This window comes from Xenopus laevis, chromosome 6L, assembly GCF_017654675.1.
Source record: "Xenopus laevis strain J_2021 chromosome 6L, Xenopus_laevis_v10.1, whole genome shotgun sequence".
NCBI lineage: Eukaryota > Metazoa > Chordata > Amphibia > Anura > Pipidae > Xenopus > Xenopus laevis.
In genome coordinates, this window is record NC_054381.1 from 134,503,784 (window position 1) to 134,525,844 (window position 22,061).

At 37.4% G+C, this 22,061-nt stretch overlaps 1 protein-coding gene across 5 annotated transcripts in view; it reads left to right on the forward strand.

The window, feature by feature from the left end:
- ralyl.L (RALY RNA binding protein like L homeolog) overlaps positions 1-22,061 on the forward strand; it is a 387,429-nt gene that overhangs the window by 294,479 nt on the left and 70,889 nt on the right. For all 5 annotated transcript variants that reach the window (XM_041566531.1, XM_018268099.2, XM_041566532.1 and 2 more), the window contains one exon: positions 2,483-2,558. In XM_041566531.1, the coding sequence (XP_041422465.1) occupies positions 2,483-2,558 (76 nt within the window). The remainder of the gene's footprint in view (positions 1-2,482; positions 2,559-22,061) is intronic.

The window sequence follows — 22,061 nt, forward strand, 5'->3', positions numbered from 1 at the left end:
ACAAAAACATTTATGGGTCTATTTACTAACATTCGAATTGCTATTTTTTCACAAATCTAATTTTTGTCTCTAAAAATTTGCGTTTTTTATTTCTCTAAAACTCTAAACATTTGAAATTTATGAAGTGTAAAAAAATCACAAAAAAACTTCAGCAAGCAAAGGTGTCAAGGTCCTGTAGAAGTCAATGGAAGCTGTACTTTTAGAGGTTTTCGTAATTGTCTAGTAGTTGTCCGAAAAACTCGAATTTTTTGAGGTTTTCATATTTTTTAGTGCATTGCTCAGTGTTTTTTTAATTTAGTTTGTGCTTTTTATGTTAAATTTTCTTGATGAATTACATGGTATTCATGGTTGTAGAGAACATCAGTTTATTCTTGGTTGCAAAAACCCATAAATGGGCCTCTTACAGTTGCAAACATGAGAAAAAGCATGAATTATAGAAAAAAGACATACAGATGTTCATACACATAACTAATAGCAGAGCAGAGATTCATTGTGAATGTAAAACCATGGCCTTCTGCTTTATAAAGAAGCAAATTTAATAGAAGAACATAATGGGGCCCATTCACTAAGCTCGAGTGAAGGATTCGAATGAAAAATACTTCGAATTTCGAAGTATTTTTTGGGTACTTCGACCATCGAATTGGTTAAATTCGTTCGAATTCGAACGAAATCGAACGAATCGAAGTAAAAATCGTTCGACTATTCGAACTTCGATAGTCGAAGTACTTTCCCTTTAAAAAAAACTTCGACCCCCTACTTCGGCAGGTAAAACCTACCGAAGTCAATGTTAGCCTATGGGGAAGGTCCCCATAGGCTTGCCTGTGATTTTTTGATCGAAGGATTTTCCTTCGATCGTTGGATTAAAATCGTTCGAATCGTTCGATTTGAAGGATTTAATCGTTTGATCGAACGAAAAATCCTTTGATCGATCGATCGCAGGATTAGCGCTAAATCCTTCGACTTCGATATTCGAAGGATTTCAATTCGAGGGTCGAATTTCAAGTATTTTTAACTTCGAAATTCGACCCTTAATGAATCTGCCCCAATGTGTAGGGAACTGTGATCCAATAAATATAATACTTTGCAATATAAGATAACTAAAGCCTATAGTGATTTAATTTCTCTTTACTTAGATGCTATAGTCTGTTTGACTTGTGAGCGGTTCACACTCTCCTCTGTCCCACCCCAACAAGTAAAGAACATTTCTATAGGCGTTACACAGCAGCTCCAAATATGTGGAAGTGTATAGTTTGAGAATATTTAGTGCGTTATTATTGACAACAAAAGGATTCATAAGCAGAACATGGTATAGTAATGGATGCCCCTATACTGCAACTGTCAGATAATACCTTGTCTCTTGGTGCAAGAATAGGGGTTGATATCATTGGGGACATGACTTTATGAACAAAGCTGTTTTATTACAAAGATAATGCTCCATTTGGGTTACTACATGTAGAGAGAATAAAACAATACTTAAAATGTGAGGGTATAGTATAAGATGGCATGCTAGACAAAGGGGTACATTTGCCTAGGGTCGAATATCGTAGTCAAAGGATTTAGCGCTATTGGTTCAATCGAATGATCGATGGAATAATCGTTCGATCGAACGATTAAATCCTTTGATTCGAAGGATTTTAATCCATCGATCAAACTAAATTCCTTCGATCAAAAAAACCTTGTAAAGCCTATGGGGACCTTCCCCATAGGCTAACATTGGCCTCGGTAGGTTTTAGGTGGCGAACTAGGGGGTCGAAGTTTTTTTGTAAAGACAGTACTTCGACTATCGAATGGTCAAATAGTCGAACAATTTTTAGTTTGAATCGTTCGATTCGAAGTCGAAGGTCGTAGTCGAAGGTCGAAGTAGCCAATTCGATGGTCGAAGTAGCCAAAAAAAACATTTGAAATTCGAAGTTTTTTTCCTCTAAATTCCTTCGATCAAAAAAACCTTGTAAAGCCTATGGGGACCTTCCCCATAGGCTAACATTGGCCTCAGTAGGTTTTAGGTGGCGAACTAGGGGGTCGAAGTTTTTTTTAAAAAAGACAGTACTTCGACTATCGAATGGTCGAATGGTCGAATAGTCGAACGATTTTTAGTTCGAATCGTTCGATTCGAAGGTCGTAGTCGAAGGTCGAAGTAGCCAATTCGATGGTCAAAGTAGCCAAAAAAACCATTCGAAATTCGAAGTTTTTTTCCTCTATTTTCCTCTATTCCTTCACTCGAGCTTAGTGAATGGGCCCCAAAGACTCACTATGGAACAAAGGGTTCTGATGTCTCTTATGGCACGAGATCCCTTGGATTTTATGATCAAACTCTAGATTAGTAAAATGTTGCTCTGTTCTTTTCTGTTTACCTTCTTCTACTACCAGAAGCTAATAAGAAGGTTTCAGCTGAAAAAGCAAATCCCATTTACTGCAGATCTCCAGCCATAAATCCTCGGCCTTGCGATATCCCAGAACTGTAAATCCTCTTTCTCTCTTGCAGATATTAATATGGCCGGAGAACCAAAGCCGTACAGGCCAAAGCTAGGAACAAAGAGACCACTATCAACTTTATACAGGTATGTCAAGGATTGTGTTGTAAATCAATATTTATATTTAAAAACGCAAAAGCTAAAAAAAACACAATGTTAATAAAAAAGAATTGATACTTGTATGTAGACTTTAACTATATATATATATATATATATATATATATATATACTGTATATATATATATATATATATATATATATATATATATATATATATATATATATATATATATATATATATATATATATATATATATATATATATATATATTGAGTGCAACTATACAGAGGGCAAGCAACACCTAGGGGCACATTTACTCAGGGTCGAATATCAAGGGTTAATTAACCCTCGATATTCGACCGTTGAAGTAAAATCCTTCAACTTCGAATATCGAAGTCGAAGGATTTACCCCATTTCCTACAATCGATCGAAGGAAAAATCGTTCGATCGAACGATTCAAGGGTTTTAATCCATCGATCGAACGATTTTCCTTCGATCAGAAAATTGTTAGGAAGCCTAATGGGACCTTCCCCATAGGCTAACATTGATGTTCGGTAGGTTTTAGGTGGCGAAGTACTTGGTCGAAGTTTTTTTTAAAGAGACAGTACTTCGACTATCGAATGGTCGAATAGTCAAACGATTTTTAGTTCGAAACGTTCGATTCAAAGTCGTAGTCGAAGGTCGAAGTAGCCAATTTGATGGTCGAAGTAGCCAAAAAAGACATTTGAAATTCGAAGTTTTCTTTCTTCTATTCCTTCACTCGAGCTTAGTAAATGCGCCCCTCACAGTATAAATGTAAGTACTGCACCTTTTATGAATGCAGCAACAAGGATTGTGTCCTTTATCATATAACTGTAACTGCAGCTTGTAAATGCCACCTAAATACTCTGAAATGTCAATGGCATGGTCTCTTTTTTTCAGATATCACTAATATCTGATTATATAGATTGAAATATAATGTTTTATGTAAATGAAATCACTATTTTGGTACAGCATTCCATATCAGTAACTGCTATTGTTTATAATCCTATTCCATTATGGGTAAAGGGAAGTGCACTTTTGGTTGTGCAGTGTCCTTGCTACTCTGCAATTATGTTCTATACATACTATACATACTATTGTATTTCTGTGGATCACTCAAAACACCTAGAGGCACATTTATTAAGGGTCACATTTCAAATTCATGTGAGTTTTTTCAATTTCACATGAATTCGATTTTACTCGAAATTCAACTATTAGATTATTTATTGAAAAAATCGAATATGTAAAACTCCCACTAATTTTACTGACTCGAAAACTCAAATCAAATTCGAATCGAATTCGACCCAACTCGATTCGAGTCTTTTCTCAGAAAAAAACTCAAATGTCAGGAATGCTACAAACAACTCCACCCATTGACTTATACAAAACAACTCCACCCATTGACTTACACAGTAATTCGGCAGGTTTTAGGTGGCAAATAGTCGATTTCGAAGGGCCAGAGTACGATAAATCTCGAAAATCGAATTTGAATTTTTAAAAAAACTCAAATAGAGTTTGGGTACTTCCCTCGTCGAATTTGACAATCTGCCCCCTAGTTCCGCCACTGACCGTAATAACTCCCTTTTTTGAATAATAAATTCTTGTAATACCAAACAGGGCTCAACTGCAAAAATGACCTTATTGTTTTTCTAAGTAATCTGACTTCTTATTCATGATTTGTACAGGCAAAAATATTTTATAGAACAATTTCTATTTTTAAATCTAATTCATGTAATATTATGTCGCCTGATTTCCTCTCATATAGTCCCTTGTAATAACCGTATCCTCAAACCCTAAGTGCAACTGTGGAATAAATTAGCTTCCGGTTATTGAAAAGAATGCGTTTCAGTATTTTCAAGTTACTCTTTGAATCCTGAAAGTAATGGCATAGCTGCCAGCTATAGCACACTTACTGCTTTTATGGCACCGTTTATGAAGCTTGTAACTGCAGGGTACTCGGAATTAATCTCAAAGTGGTACGTTCCTCAATAATAGCGTAACATACTCCCACTAGACTAAAAATACAGTGTTATTCCATTTTTAATTCCCTTATTGGCATTATACTGTACATACAGATTTTAGAGAATGTTTAACAAGCTGCACGATTTCCACCGCTGATATTCCAGCCCAGTTTGGTATCTTTCATGACACAATAAAGCAAAGAGACTAAAACTCAAATAACAGCCCTGTTTCATGCTTGCCTACAGTTAGTAGGTGGAAAAATTGGCAGAGAATTATAGCCATTGAATGGCATATGCAACAGTATTGTGCTTAATTGATCTCATCTAAACGAACCCAGAGAAGCCCTGTACCAAATGCCTTTCTTGACTAATGGGAAGCAGTTTTTTTATGGATTTATCACCTACTAAATGAATAAAGCTATAGGGGCGGATTCACTAAAGGGGCGAATGTCTTGGGAATAGTGATGGGCGAATAAATTCACTTAGCGCTAATTTGCGGTGAATTTCTGCATTCGCAAAACTCAGAATTTCACAAATTTTTCCGGAAATCTTTTGCCATTTCACGAATTGCGCTGGAAATTACCAAATCTTTCGGCGAAGCAAAACGGGAGAAATTCACCCATCAATACCAGGGAACCGTAATAAAGACAAGAGAGTTAATATAATGCGTATCTTTATAGACAGCTGGTATATGATATACATAGTATATTTGTCTAAAACAGTGTTATTAAAAGAGACATGTAGCATAACTTAAAAAACCCTCCAATCTTGTAGGCAATAATGGCACTGGTTTTACTTTAGTCAAGAAATTAATATTATCTTTAAAAATGGCCCCTTTATTGGAGCTCCCTATAGATCTGCTATGGTCCATATTTGTGTTTCAAATGCGGGGTGGATGTTTCCTAATGGTCCTACCAGAAGCACAGTAGGAGGTAGATAGGCAATCACAGCCCTGCATTGCCACAGGCAAAGACAGGCTAGCTGCTGATTGGATCCTACCCTACAGTGCAGTGTGCCGAGTGCTACCGTCTCCCCTGCAGAGCCTGGGTATGGAGGCAGCAGGAAGTGGAACAGATGGGAGGGGCTAAGAGGGTTTATGCAGAAATTTTCAATAAATCAACCCAAAACACTCCTTTTTTTTTAAAACACATTTCTTTTATATTTAATAGAGTATAATGAAATGGCACAGTCTTGTTTATTTCACAACATGTGTAAGTAACATATATAAGAATAAAAAAACATAGTTAGCTTTTGACTTTAATTTGAATAGTTCTGGTGTGCAAAATCAGGGGTGCTTCGCCAATGAGGATAGTTGATAGTCAGGCGGCAGCGCCCCACTAGGTACCAGGGGTGGCAAAAATGCTGCTCCTGGTACTTTAAGAGCGAATTTCCGGGGGGGGGGGCAGCAGCAACTGCTGCCTAAGGCGGCTGAGGGGCCAGGATCGCCCCTGTGCATAATGATGTACTGTAGCCCTTTTACACTAATTCCCCCCCCCCCTCCACTTGTGTTCTCCATATGCAGCAGTTCCCTCAATGCAGTTGTGTGTGGTCCCTTCTCATGTCACATACACAGAACCCTGGGGAAAAAACGGTTGGCTTTGCCGGCCCAGACCCATTCCATACCTGAATCACTGCTGCCCCTGACCTCCCTCTCCTGTTCCGGTTGCAGCAAGAAAAATGTATGTGTGGGGGTGAGGGGCTGGAGGGGGGTTCTGGCAGGGGTGCCTGGAGGGGGCCCCTGAGACAGCAGCCCCCCAGTCCTTCCCTGCATATACACAATCGGAGCATTATGAATGCATGTATTGATGGCAAGAGAAGGTGACACTTCCTTTGGGTAAATGCAAATGTGGAATTTCAAAGTAGATTTCCTCATTTTCACATGGTTGCTATTCATTTTTCCATGTCAGATGAATGCGAACTGGACAGAATTAATTCAGCTGAGTTCTCCTTGAACATGCTCATTAACACATACATTTATTTACACATTCCTTTAGGTGCTGATATTAGCCGTTAACTGCCGGTAATTTGGATTCTGCATGTCTTGATTCATTAAGTGTTGCATTGCCTAGAGCATACAGTAATTGCACCCACTACATTAAATATATGTCAGCTGAACCATAAAATGCATGATTTACATGCTCTCACATAACAGGTATAAATGGTATTAAATACATTATAGCAGACCTTTTTTGAGAGAAAAGGGAAAATGCTACCAGTTCTCTGCCTGCTTTACATCTCTAGGCCAGGGAAATCGTTTAAAACGTGTTATCAATCAGTTAAACCTTCTATCAGTATAAAGAATAAAATGTTTCCTGAAAATACATTTTCTTCTGACTGGCCCTTGAGCTATAAAACATGTCAGTACAGATTCTCATCTGCTTGTGTGAATGGCAGCCAAACAAGTTGAACTTCAAGAGCAGCAGATTAGGCCAAAGGGAAAGTGACAGTATCAGCATTTAACTGACATTTTGTGCTGTAGAGTGTTATCTAATAGCCTTCTCTACACTCTCAATAATAAATAACAGTGATGAACTCAGATACCTGTAGTATAATTTTGGCCTTGACTAAGGGTTAGACTTCTGTTTAGGAATTTTTAACCATAAAATTCCCATCTGGCTTTTAGGGATGGAGTAGTCACAATTATTGTGAGACCCATTAAAACTGATTGCCAGGGTTGGAATAGAACTCCTAGAACATCCAGGGCCCACTCTCCCAATGATAATATGAAGACACTGCCAAATGCTATTAGTGTTACATAAACCTATGATGGAAATAAGAAAGGACAGTTGAGAATCGACTTAGACTGGTGCCTGGGCCAACCATGAGATTCTCATGATACCTTAACTAAGGGTTACACTCTGTTTTGGGGTTTTTAACTACAAAATTCCATCTGGAGTTTGGAGATGGAGCATCACATTTGGGGGGTTATTTATAAAGCTCCGAATATCCGAAATCCAAAAAATTCGGTTTCTGAATTTTTCTGAATTTATTACAGTCCGATGGTCTGAAAAATCTGAACCTGAACATCTGGCATTTCAAAGCTCTCGGGGTCCTGTATAAGTCAATGGGGGAAGGTCCCATTGTCTGCGCTGCTGTCTGTAACGATATCCGATGATTTGAAGGATTTCGGACCAAAAAGCCAGAAAAGTCAGAAAAATGTGTGTTTTTTGGGGAAAAGTCTGAAAAATTTGAACTTATCGGGCAAAGGTCTGAATTTTTCTGATTTTTGCCTGAACCTTTTTTTTTTCAGACCTTTTTAATGATAAATAAGGTCCTTTCGGGAATTCGGAGCTGCTCGGATTTTTATCTTAGAAATACTGAGATAAATTCGGAGCTTGATAAATAACCCCCTTATTGTAAGATCCATTAAAACACTGATTGTTAGGGTTGGAATAGAACTCCTAGAACATCCAAGTCCCACTCACCCAATGAGAAGCTGAAGACACTGCTAAATGCTATAGGTGTTAGGTGTACACCTATGGTGCAAATAAGAAAGGACGCTTCTGTTTTGTAATTTTTAAGTACAACATTCCCATCTGGCTTTTCGGGATGGAGTGGTCACATTTGTAAGAGCCATTAAAATATGGATTTTCAGATTTGGAATAAAACTCCTAGAACCATAAAACCTTATATCCAGGGCCCGCTTACCCAACAATAATATGGAAAGACTGCCAAATACTAAGACCCAAATTCACTAAGCGCTGAAGCACCTAACGCTAGTGTCAATTCGCTAGCGTTGGGCATTTTCGTTACTTCACAAATTCACTAACGAACGCTGGCGTAAATTCACTAGTGTTACTTCGCACCCTTACGCCTGGTGAATTTTCGCTACGGACTTAACTACGCAAATTCACTAACGCGCGCAGTGTACTGAACGCTACCTTTTACACTAGATTTCCTTCGCCATCTCAGACCAGGCGAAGCGCAATAGAGTAGATAGGGATTGCTTCAAAAAAAGGTCCCAAAAAACGCTGGCGTTTTTTCTATATTATGGGTGATAGGCTGAAAAAGATCGAAAAATTTTTTGGGGCTCCTCTCCTTCCCCCCTACATTTCCTAACTCATGGAAACTTAACTATACAGTGGGCACATGTGTAGGGCAAAATAAAATTTATCTGATGTTTTGAAGGTTTCCCAGGCATTTGTAGTGATTCTACGTATTCCTCCATTGAAATTTGAATTTGGCGCCGTATGCAAATTAAACATCACTTTGCTTAGCGAATCAACGCTAGCGCAACTTCGCAACCTTATGCTACCCGTGCGCAACTTCGGATTTTAGTGAATTTGCGGAGCACTGGCGAAACTACGCCTGGCGAATTGTGGCGAAGTGCGACGAAGTTGCGCCTGGCGCAACTACAAATCTTAGTGAATTTGCCCCTAAATGTGTTATATACACCTATGGCAGAAATAAGAAAGGACAGATGATAACTGACCTAAGCCAACCATGAGATCTTTTACACTTTGGCAGGAAAATCCAAACCTGCTAATCATATTCAATGCAGTGCTCACTATATTAGTTACTGTCAAAATGAAGTATGCAAAGCATTCTGAAGCTACCTCAGTTAATAATGAGATAACATTAGAAAATAGTCTAAAGTTTGCCTGCCATCATTAGACAAAGAGCCCTTATTGGGGCAGGTTGGATAGGATCTCTAGTTATAAAAACAACCCGCCTTGCTTAGCTGTGTGAGTGACAAGTAAGTGCAGGTATAGGATCCCTTAATCTGGAAACCCATTATCCAGAAGGCTCTAAAATATGGAAAGGCAGTGTCATATATACTCCATTTTATCCAAATAATTAAATTTTTTAAAAATAATTGCCTTTTCTCTGTAATAATAAAACAGTACCTTGTACTTGAGTCGAACTAAGATATAATTAATCCTTATTGGAAGCAAAACCAGCCCAGTAGACTTAACGTGTCAAGATCCAAATTATGGAAAAATCAATTATCCAGAAAACCCCCAAAAAATCTGGATAACAGGTCCTATACCTGTGCAAGCTTATCAGAATTTAGTTGTGAGGGAAAGATCCATTGATCACCATGCAACTGGGCACAAACCGACCCACTGCTCGCCAGGTCAGTGCACTAGTTTGAGCTGTAAGACAAAAGCAGATGGTCATTTTTGGCTCAGTTGTCTGCAAGTATCAATCTTAGGCTTGAGCAGGCAGGATCATTAAGTCATCCGTCACACAGAGGTATTCTGTGATTAGTCTACTATCCTCTATTATAGCTACAGCTGCAATTGTTTTTAATAATGTGGTGCAAAGAATAATGGCAGTGGCTTCATACATGTCTTGTTCTCAGCTATTGTAGCTCTTGTGGGTGTCAGTGTCATATTCACGATGCTGTGCTTTCAGGTTGCAGTCCATCAGTCTTGGCCTATATAGAAAAAGCACAGTTCAGTGATACACTGCAATGTTGTTACTCATGTAAATGTAGCAAATTATGGTAAGAAGGTCTGATGGATGTTGTCGGGGCTGTTTTTTAGAATGTTGTAAAATACAGTTTGATCATTGGATTTGTTCTGATTTAGTTATAAACAATACTTTATGGTGTTTTTCGGGTTATTAATTAAATAAGAAATCACTTTATAAGCTGTAATTTCAGTAACATACATAGAGGGGCACATTTACTAAGCTTGAGTGAAGGATTCAAAGTAAAAAAAACGTGGAATTTCGAAGTATTTTTTCAGGGACTTCGACTATCGAATAGGCTACTACGACCTTCAACTTCGACTCGAACGATTCGAACTAAAAATCGTTCGACTATTCGACCATTCGATAGTCGAAGTACTGTCTCTTTAAAAAAACTTTGACTACATACAGTATAAACCTACCGAGGTACAATGTTAGCCTATGGGGACCTTCCCCGTCACTTTTCTAAGCTTTTTTTGATCAAAGAAAAATCCTTCGATCGATCGATTAAAATCCTTTGAATCTAACGATTTTTACTTCGAATGATCGATCATAGGATTTTCGCAAAATCCTTCAAATTCGATATTCGAATTCGAAGGATTTTACTTCGAGGGTCGAATTCGAGGGTGTATTAACCCTCGATATTCGACCCTTAGTAAATGTGCCCCAGAGTGTATAGGTAACAATGTTGCCTCTACTGTAATATACAAATACATAGTTTTGTGAGGTAACATCACTATATATAGAGGATTATACATACATTATTGTATTTAAGGATTTTAGAATTCAGTAAAGTTTTTGACTCTATTAAAGCTGAAGGCCAGGTGATTTTATTTATACAGGTCATGAAATTCCAAGGTGACTTCTAAAATATATATATCTTATATTTTAGAGTATAAGGTAAATTATTCCCTATATATTTCACATGCTATTCATGCGTTTGCTTATTTTAGGTACAATTAAAGGCACCATGAACTGTGCATCTGGCACACAAAGCTGTGTCCTTTCCTTCACTGACATTCATGGTGTGCCATTTACACCATCTGCCAGGGGCACAGATTGACCTGTCTCCATCTATTTATTAATTACCCATTTTTACCTAAATAGAATGACTTTATCCATCTATTTATTAATTACCCATTTTTACCTAAATAGAATGACTTTATTAACTTTATTGTTTACAATGTCTCAGGGTGCTGGTATGTTTTTCAGACCTCTGCCAATACAGCAGTCATTTATGTATTTCCAGTTATGTTCAGTGAATATTTCTAGGAAGTTATTTCAGTCATTGTTAATACATTACTCAGAAATCATTCTTTCACTGTTCACAGCACAGCTCATTTAATTCTCCCGAGTGGGGGGAATTTTTTTTTAAACTGCTGGAGAGACAAAGGCTTGCTGATAAAAAAAAAAAAGGAAAAAAAGCAATAGTAATAATATTTGGAAGGTCTCTGTGAACTGGAAAACTAACAAACTGTTACTGAGCAGTTTTTTGAGTGTTAATGTAGTTTTTCCATTACATTTCCAGGGCATCACAGTTGGGGAACAGATGTTTAAGATGAATTTTTTCGCCTTGTTTCGCAGAAAAAATCGGCTTGTGTGACGCGGTGCGTCAAAATAAAATGATGCGCGTCAAAAAAAAATTTACTGTGCGACAACATTTTTTAGACTTTAATGACGTCGGCGACATTATGCCATTGCCGAAATTTTGGCGAAACGGGTCAAATTCGCCCATCCCTATTTATGATTAAGATGCAAGTCCCACAGAGAGGAATTAATTCAAAACAAGCCATAATGACTTAATTGTGATATGAGGCAAACATTAAAAATAGAGGTAACTTCCTTAGGTGAGGATTAGTTATTATTGCAGGTTAAATGAATACTGAAGCGAGGCTGGAATATTTGCATTATTTCCTTGGCTCAAATTATTTTCAGTGTGTACTTAGTGAACAACGCTCATGGCCAGTCATACATGAAGCAAGTAGATCTGCCAGGTAGGCCAGTAACTTTAGACAACCAAAATCAAGTGCGACAGCTTTGGATGTGATTTCTTAATATCTAATATAAAGATGGGACAATGACCACAGCAGGGAAATGTAGGTTGTTATCAGGCAGAAGAAGCTGGAGTTGTGTGTTTCTTCTGATCTGGACAGACCTGCCAACAGTTGCCAGAACTGAACATAATTTATAATAAAGTCAATCTTATTATGTATTTCTGGTTTCCCCATTAGGATGTTCCTTTGTATGTACAGTATGTAGGTATACACAAACTGAAACAAGCCCTCTTCTAAATCAGGCTCTTCTGAAGCTCTAGTACTGCAAACATGTGGATGATCTATTTAACAAATATGCTCCGGGTATACAATTGCATGAAAACATTTAACTAATTGGTAAAGGTATGGGACCTGTTATCCAGAATGCTCGGGACCTGGGGTTTTCCAGATAATGGATCTTTCTGTAATTTGGATCTTCATGCCTTAAGTCTACTAGAAAATCATTTAAACATTAAATAAACCCAATAGGCTGGTTTTGCTTCCAATAAGGATTAATTATATCTTAGTTGGGATCAAGTACAAGCTACTGTTTTATTATTACACAGAAAAAAGGAAATCATTTTTAAAAATTTGGATTATTTGGATAAAATTGAGTCTATGGATATCGTGTTTCCGGATAAGGGATCCTATACCTGTATTTCTAAGATTTCTGCATTGATTACTAATCATCATGTGATCTGATATTCAATTCAGTCACAAGAAAAACAAAATTTGCTTCGACCTCTAACGCACAAATAGTGGTACTTTTTTTAAAAAACATTCTGAGTCCAGGCTGAAAAAAATTGTGAATCTTTGTATTTAGCAACTGATGAAACCTCCACTAACCATTTCTACTCGCTGCTTATCAGACATGTACAACAGTCAGGAGAGATTTTAGACCATTCCTACTTCCTTCTTGGTTCATTGATATTTGTGGGACATCTCTCTTTAGGTCAGGCAAAACAATCTCAGTTGGATTGAGGTCTGAACCAGGCCATTACAAAACATATATTTTCTTCTCTTTAAGACATTTTGTTGTTTACTTTTGCTTTTCAGGTCATTGTCCTGCATCACTTCATTTTTTATTAAACTTTAGATGGTGGACCACCACAAAGAGATTCTACTGTAAAATTCCTCTGAGATAGAAAGATACTTATGTTTATAGACAGCAAAGTGTCTTAAATCATTTCTGGCTTGAGGTTTTGGTGTGCATTTTGTATATGTATATGAAATGGGTCCAGAAAATATCCCTTTCCCCTTCAACAGACCTATTAACCCCTGTAAAAACATATCTTACACATTTTAATTCATTAAAATAGGCAAAATATGAATACATGTATTTTTTATAAAGAGGCACATATAAACATATTTAATTCAATAGAATATTTGTTATGGGTTTACACAGATAATTACTTTTTTCCCAGTATTAGAATGTAGAAACGGAAATGCATTTAATGAATTAGTTGATAAAAAAACGTGTATATGAAATGGAATACACAAAATATTTCCTTTGCAGAAATACCGATTTCTACTCTTTTTTAAAAGCCTGATGTCTGGATGGATTGAGAGGGGCCAATCTCAGAGAAATCAACAAGACAAGAAGGAATTAAACTGATCTAAAAGCTTCTGCGAAACCCTTTCATCCTGAAAATTGCCACTTTCGATACAGGCAGCCAGGTGTTATGCACGGAAACATCTTTCTGACAGTTCCATTTAACTTTTGTTCTCATTGAAAAAATCTTTGTTATGGAAAGAAAAAAAGAACATTAATATGCATGTCAGTGTACAAACAGTACATGCACTTTAAAATAAAGAAGATGACAATCTGCTGAATAATTCTACAGATTGCAGTTGTGCTTCACATCAACATTGAATATGCTGTGACTAAGGTTACTTTAGCTGTAGGTATATTCAACTACCCCTAGAATTAAAGCGTGTATTATCTTCAGTGATTCATCTCTCGATCATGTCACGCAATTAATCATCTCTATGTTTAAAATGATATTAACTTGTTCTTGCTACTTACGCACTGAGCTATACAGATAAGTTGATAAGTCTAATCATAATAAATATATCCTAAAAAATATTAATGTAAACAGTATAAATCATCCATAAAGCATATATCCTAAGCACATTAGCTAAGTTACTGTATGTCCCCTGGATACTCAAATACTGTTGAAAGAAAAATGTTTGTACAGATAAGAACATTTTTGGCAACTTATTATTCTGTCTATAGTCCTTGCTTCTAATGGAGATAAAAACAGATGGTGGGGCACCTTCAGTGTCTTTTCTACCAATCCGTTTGTTCACAATCCACATTCTGTGTATTTTATGGGTTTGAAAATTGATGTGCTATCTTAGCCAAGCACTATAAATAAAATTACTGTGTACAGATCTTTTAGACTGAATGTATTTCTTCCTAAAGTATACATTGACTTTAATACAATTGGACAAAATAAGCGCGCATCAAATTGACGGCGTAAAAATTGTCAGCGGCGACAACATTTTCACCAGCGCCGTCGTAAAAGTTTTCGTTTCTCGAATTGTTTGCAGGAAATTCGTGAATTCTTTGGTGAAGCAAAACAGAACAAATTCGCCCATTACTACTTGTGACCCTCTACTGAATGTAAAGTGTTATGTACTGCTTCTATGCATGGCAACATTTGTTGTCCCCGATGAAGAGAGTTGATGAAAGCAAATGTTTTGTCGGTTGCTATAGGGTTTCATAGCCCGTGGCCATGTTTGTTCATGTATGTGAGCAAAATTACTGTAAGTACAGCAAATGTTTTGTTTGAATGGTCTCACATCTCAGTGGTTCACTACCAGTAGCTCTGTTTATATTTCTTTTTAGTACTTATGGTAACACTTCACAGATTCTAACTTCCATTTCGGATCCATGATTCGGTTAGCCAGGATTCGGCCTTTTTAAGCAGGATTCGGATTTGGACGAATCTTCATGCCTGGCTGAACCAAATCTCTAAAGGAACAGGGACACACAAATTTTTATGTAAAAATCCCATCTACCCCTACAATGGAGAACAGAGCATCTTCTGTAAAGCCCAAGAAACAAACTTCTGCTTTTAACAAGTAAGTCGGCAAGCAGGGGACGGAATGAGGACTTAAGAGTTGGATCAGTGGTTGTCGCCCGATCGCCTTTGTAAAACACAGTACAACAATTAGAAGTATTTTATTTCATTATTTATGAGTAGAACATTAAAGATCATTCACTTTGACATGGCTAGATGCATTATTGGAGGGCAGTAGAAGAGATTTTTTTACATAGAATTGTTTAGTGTTCCTGTTCCTTAAAATTACGTGACTTTTTGGACACACAAACATTGAAGTAAAAGAATTTCTCTTTGTCCCTTCTCAAAGGGTTTGGGATTCAGTGGAATCCTTCATCAAGGATTCGGCCGAATCCCCAAATAGTGGATTCTGCGCTGTAGTCTGAAAGTTAAACTTTAAAACAAACAAGCAAAAGCTGTACAAATGATTTATTTAAAACCTTGCAAGTACAGTACAATATTCCTGCATATAAAGAGAGACACAGCATTGTGACATCATTCATACCAGCCCCTGTCCCAAAAATTACTCCAAACAAGCTTCAATGCAATGCATTTCTATTTTCCACAACACCCTTTTTCTATATCAGCATTGACATCCTATCTATCTGATCATTATTCATGGGCATTTGCAGAACAAATTTGTTGCTATGGTGTCATTTGCTGTAAGTGCTCAGTAACATTTAAATTTTACGTTCAGAGTTGGCCCTGATTGATGCAAATAGCTGTCTGACAAGTAGGGAATCTGACAACATCATTTGTCACATAGACATTATTAATATTTCTAGTTAAATAATGTACACATGAGTGCACACACTTCAGATATATTTGTTGGATAGTATTCATTCAGTGTGTACATGCTGGCAGTACAAGTGGAAGAGTGAGGAGTTTGCATTTAGTTTATAGCTTATTCACTTTATTCAGTTATTTCCAAGGTATCCATCAACCGTGTTTCAGATGCGACTTTCAATTTCTTATCTGACCTTGCATGACCTACGGTTTTGAAATATTTAAACACATGTAACAAAGTACAGGAAATATTGAGTTAAAGAAGATATAAGCATTTTATTTGTCAAGGATTAGGTAGGGGGTGCTGTGGAGGCTAATGGGGGAAGGGCGAGTCCTTGAGGCAGGAACTGTATGTGCCTAGGGAACACGTAAAGGGAAGGCAGGAACAGGTTGATGAGGGCGATGAGTCAGACTGGATCAGGTGCAGAACAGGATGTAGAGGGTGAAGATCAGGACTGGACTAGGCAGGATGAAGAGGGCAACGGCTCAGGACAGGAACAGACTGGATGAAACAGGACGGTGCGGGCATAGATCAGATCAAACTGGGGATAGAGTGCAGAAGGAGACTAGAGCAGAATAGCAAGAGGAGCGGATAGCAGGTGAGGACTGGAGCGGATAGCAGGAGAGGACTGGAGAGCAGGATAGCAAGAGCGGACTGGAAAACAGGATAGCAAGAGAGGACTGGAGAGCAGGATAGCAAAAGAGGACTGGAGAGCAGGATAGCAAAAGAGGACTGGAGAATGAGATGAGGGGGTACAAGGTACAAGGCAGGGTCAGGAAGCAAGAATCAGGAACAAACGAGGCAAGGTCAGAACAAGGTGAAGTCAGGGAAAGGTACAAGGTGGAACAAGTTAAGGCAATATCAGGTTTGGACTGAGGAACAGAGCAAGATTCAGAATAGCAAGGAAAGCTGGGCAGGGCAAAGTCAAGACAAGGTTAAAGCAAGGAGAGATCAAGGTTCAAAGCTGGACCGGAGCAGAACTAGAAAGGGAAGTTAAAGCAGAACAAGACAAGACAAGGTTCAGAGCCAGGCAGGACAAGACAGGGAAGAGTTCAGACAAGGCAAGGAAAGGAAAGGAGGCTAGAACTGAAACCCTTAGCTAGGGACAATACCACTGCTCATCTGGTAAACAATGCTCCGGCAAGGTGTTTTTGGAGGGCCGACCTTAAATAGGACAGAGCCTACAGGCTGCTCACCTGGCCAAATGGTTAAGGTATCGAGCCAGAAAGCCAAAGCAATACCTGGCATCATTCAGGTGAAACACCAGAAGGAATAAGGCTCAATCCAATTGGAAACCTTGGGAAAATTGATAAGCTTGTTCACTATAGAGAGGTAAATATTATTAGAGCTTTACACATGGGAAATTACACAGACAGGATTAATAGAATTTAATAAATAGCATAACATAACGCATAACATACCTCAGTATTTCTATATTTTTATATAGATTTTACACTGTGACTATGTGCAAAGTTGACTACTTTATGGGGGTTATTTACTAAACTCCGAATACAAAAATCCCGAAAAATTATTTTTATAAAATCAGACTTTTAAAAAATCACAATTTTTTTGAAATTTATTAAACCCCGAGGATGGAAAAGTCCAAATCAGAAAATCCGGCCTCTCAGACCTGTCGATGGGAGAAGTCCCAATGATTTTTTGATGTGCACTGGGTTTCGTGCAATACCCCAAAGCTTTCAGAGTTTTCGGGTGAAAAAACTGAAAAAAATCGTGAAAATCTGTTTTTTTCCCGCACAAATTTTCGGGAAAATGTAATAATAAATAAGCGCAAAAAAAACCCGAGCGGATTTGATCGGAATTTGTAGCAGAAAATATTGAGATAAATTTGGACTTTGATAACCCCCTTAGTGATGTTGTCCCTTTATGATCTACATTTATAACATCACTGTTAGCATTCTGTTCCATGGAAAATATTACTTAAATATTATATTGATTTATAAGAAAATTTATATTACTATATTCAGAAAGCAACTATTTCTTATGTAACCTTAAAAGAATAAATATCTGAATGAAACAAATAAAACAGAAGGGTGATTTAGACAAGCTATTTGTTGACAGTGTCTTGAGATCTACTGATCACCAACTAAAGGTCTACTGGTAGATCCCGATCTACCTCTTCAGCACCCCTGGTCTAAGACCATTTGCAATCTGTCTTTTTTGGTTTTTGAATTAATTAGGGTTTTTAGTCAGCAGCCCTCCAGGTCAAGTTTAGCCTAGCAACCAGGTAGAAGTGTGAATAAGAGACTGGAAAATGAATACGGGCTTCATTGGAAATATATGCATTAAAAAGAAAACAATAAAATTGTAGCTTAACAGAGCAAAAGACTTTTGGCTACCAAGGTCAGTGACCCCCATCTCATGGCTGGAAAGAGGGAAAAGAAGATGAAAATTAAAAAACCAAATTTTGATGCCCGCATTAATTCTGACGCAAGCGTTGAAGTCACACAGTGAATTTCAACTGCAGTTTTGCAAATTTATTCACTGTGTCGAAAAGCAGAAATCTGTCTTGAATTCACGCCTGGGCGAATTTATTCGCACATTACTAATGCCCATTCATTACAATGTGTTTGACTGCTTTGAGCAACTAAATGCCATTTGGATCTACTGGGTGGTAGTGCCCAGTGCTCTCAGCAGCAGCTCCAAGCGCTATCACCCGTCCAAATCCTTGCTCCCTAATGAACATCACATGCAGGAAGAAGAAATTCCGATGATGAGTTTCTTTCTAGAACTGTTTAACTATCATCACCACTTGGTAAAATTAACTCAGCATTGTCATTCACATGGTTCCATTCACAAAAAACAGACTGCAACCCAAACATAGAAATCAAGCAAGAACACACAATGACTTGATATAATGGAGCCAAAATAATCTATTCCATTTGCATTGTGCAGAAGTGAGTTTTAAAGGTGAAAAATGCCTCTCCGGTATTAAATAATGTGGGAAGATCTAAAAGCTTAATAAAACATTCAATAGAAGCATAACATGGAAATTACCTATTCAGACGTTCTGATTACATCATATTTTAATATTCTGTCATTTTAAAACAGAGGGAACAAGATGTGGATATATCACAGATGTACTTGTGAAAGAGACCTTATAACAATCTGTTTGTTTGGGCTTACAACCATTAGTTAGTTATCAAGATTGGACTTAAAAATTATTATTACAGGTAATGGACCTGTTATCCAGAATGCTTGGGACCTGGGGTTTTCTGGATAATGGACCTTTCTGTAATTTAGAGCTTCATACCTTAAAGTCATGTAAATATTAAATTGACTTATGCTGGAGAACCCCCTTAATGTGCTGGTAGTTCCAGGATTCCCACATGGTGCAGCAATAGGTGGGGCCTTGTATGATGATGCTATATACAGTATACAGGTATGGAATCCGTTACCCGGAAACCCATATCCAGAAAGTTCCGAAGGCTGTCTTCCATAATTATAATCAAATAATTCAGATTTTTAAAAATTATTTCCTTTTTCTCTGTAATAATAAAACAGTACCTTGTACTTGATCCAAACTAAGATATAATTAATCCTTATTGGAAGCAAAACAACTACTGGATTAAGTTCATGATTTTCTAGTAGACTTAAGCTGGCCATAGATGCAAAGATCCGATCGTACAAATCATCGTAAGATCAGACTTCCCCATCTCCCAACCCGCCACTAACCATTCAGATCAAAGTCTTACCAGTTAGATCCAATAAAGTAGTTAAAGAACAGATCAGCCAATGTTCTGCCCCTGACAGTAATCGTACGATAGACAAAGCTAGTGACAGTCTCCCACTGAAAATCGTACAATCGGCAATACACGCAGAGATATCGGCGTGTCCAATCGACTACTACCGATCTCCGCCGGACGAAAAATGTCTATGCGTCTATGGCCAGCTTTAAGGTATGAAGATCCAAATTACAGAAAGATTTGTTACCTGGAAAACCCCAGGTCCTGGACATTCTGAATGACAGGCCCCATACCTTTATAATTAAAAATAAAGAATGGAAAACACATATGCAATTGACATACCCAATAAAAAATGAGATTTTCAAGATTTTTTGGATTTTTCCATCCGATTTTAATGATTTTTTCAGAATTTTCACCTGAAAACTCAGAAAACTTTGGGGTATTGCACAAAACCCAGCGCACATCAAAAAAATCATTAGGACTTCTCCCATTGACTTCTATGCGACCACGAGAGGTCTGAGATGCCGGATTTTCAGATTCTGACTTTTCCATCCTCGGGGTTTAATAAATTCCAAATAATTTTTTTGTGATATTTGCATTCAGAGTTTGGTAAATAACCCCCTTAAGGTATGAAGATACAAATTATGGAAATATCCGTTATCTGGAAAACACCAGGCCCCGAGCATTCTGGATAACAGGTCCCATACCTGTATTGCACAAGAAGATGGTCTCGCTAGCTAGGAGAGTGATGAATCTTATGTCTGGTGGTGAATAACGATGGGCGAATTTATTCGCCAGGCGCAAATTCGCAACGAAAATTCACGAAACTGCCGCAAAAATTCGCCGGCATCAAAAAACTCGTCCAAAAAACTGACACTGGCGTCAAAAACGAGACGCCAGTGCTGTTTCGCGAATTTTTTTCGGCGAACCGAAACGACCCAAATTCGCCCATCACTAGTGATGAATAAAGTAGGATGTGGAGCAGTGTCTCTCTCAGAGTAAGGACAGACCAACAGTAGTATAAGTGGTTTGTATTTTAGTGATAGGGATATCTATAAAGTAAGATATAGGCACAACTCGATGGCTAAGGAGACGTCTTCCAGAGTTGACATTTGAGTGCTCCACCAGACTTCAGTGCCTTGTATGTAATAACAGCTCCCACAAAAAGTGTTTCATAAGATGGTCCTTTCCATAAAACTGCAATCCATTTTAAACACATAAAAGTGTGGAAAAAAAGTATAGTATTTGGAGATACAAAAATAAATCTTTCAAGGGCAAACCTTCATCTGTCATCCTTAATGATGTGTCACCAGTGCAGCGATATCACAAAATTGGCTTATCTAGAACAGGCAGCAATAGCTTTATGAATCTTTTGCTGTGTAAAAAAGTAATAGGACATGAGTAGGGCTGGTTTTAGAATGTATTTAATCATACGGTAAGAATTCTAGTGGATTGCCAAATGAATTCAAAAGGATTAATAACCATATTTTACTTAAAAATCATTTGGCTACTTTACTATATCAGGTAGTTGACTTCTATTAATAATAATAATAATAATAATAATAATAGTAAATCTCAAGGAAGTTAAATAGAAACAAGGGGACCAGTTAACTAAACAACTAAATGATGAATAAGAACTATATTTTGTAAGTCCCTTTTTCTTAAAGTGGCAATAGCGAGAGGTCTTAATGTAAAGATTATCCTAAAATAACTGTATGGCTTGATGTAGGAAGTACTATTTGTAATATGTTAATACATACAGTTAGTCATTTTCTGATCCCTGATGACAAGCAAAAAGCAGAGTCACTAAGAAGCCTATTTACCGACATTCGCATTACCTTTTTTCTATGAATCATATCTTTTCTCAAAAAATTTGTGTTTTTGTAAAATTTCTCTAAATCTCAAAAAAATTTCAATTCATTAAGTGTAAAAACCATGAAAAACTCTAATACAAAACTTCAGCAAGTAAAAGCAGTCAAGGTCCCATAGAAGTCAATGGAAGCTGCGCTGAAACTATTGGACCTTTTTTTTTAGCCATTTAGACTTTAAGATGTTTTCAGATTTTTTTTTCACTTGCAATTGCCTAAAAATCTTACAGATATTTGTATTTTTTTCTGGCTTGTTCAGCACTATTTCCATTCATACTTTTTATATTTGGATCTTTTGTTAATTTTCATGGCATTTGTGATTTTAGAGAAATAGAGTTTAATTGTGGTTTCAAAAGAAAAAGAATCTTCCCCTAAAAGTTAGTTTAAGGTTCACATTCACTTTTATACTACAGAGCTCTTTTATTCATCAAAATGTGAAATTCGAGTTTACCACAGAAAAACTCACCCATTTTCTATTTATTCCTATGGGATTTTTAGAAGCATATTTATGAAACAGCAAACTCTAATGGTGGCCATAGAATCGAGGATTCGTACGATTTTCGGATTGTGCGTGGCGTGTGCCGATATCTTTCGTCGACGGACGTTTGGTCGATCGGTCAGGGTTGATTTTGACCAGACCGATCCCGCCGGAGCCCACTGCGCATCGTAATCGGA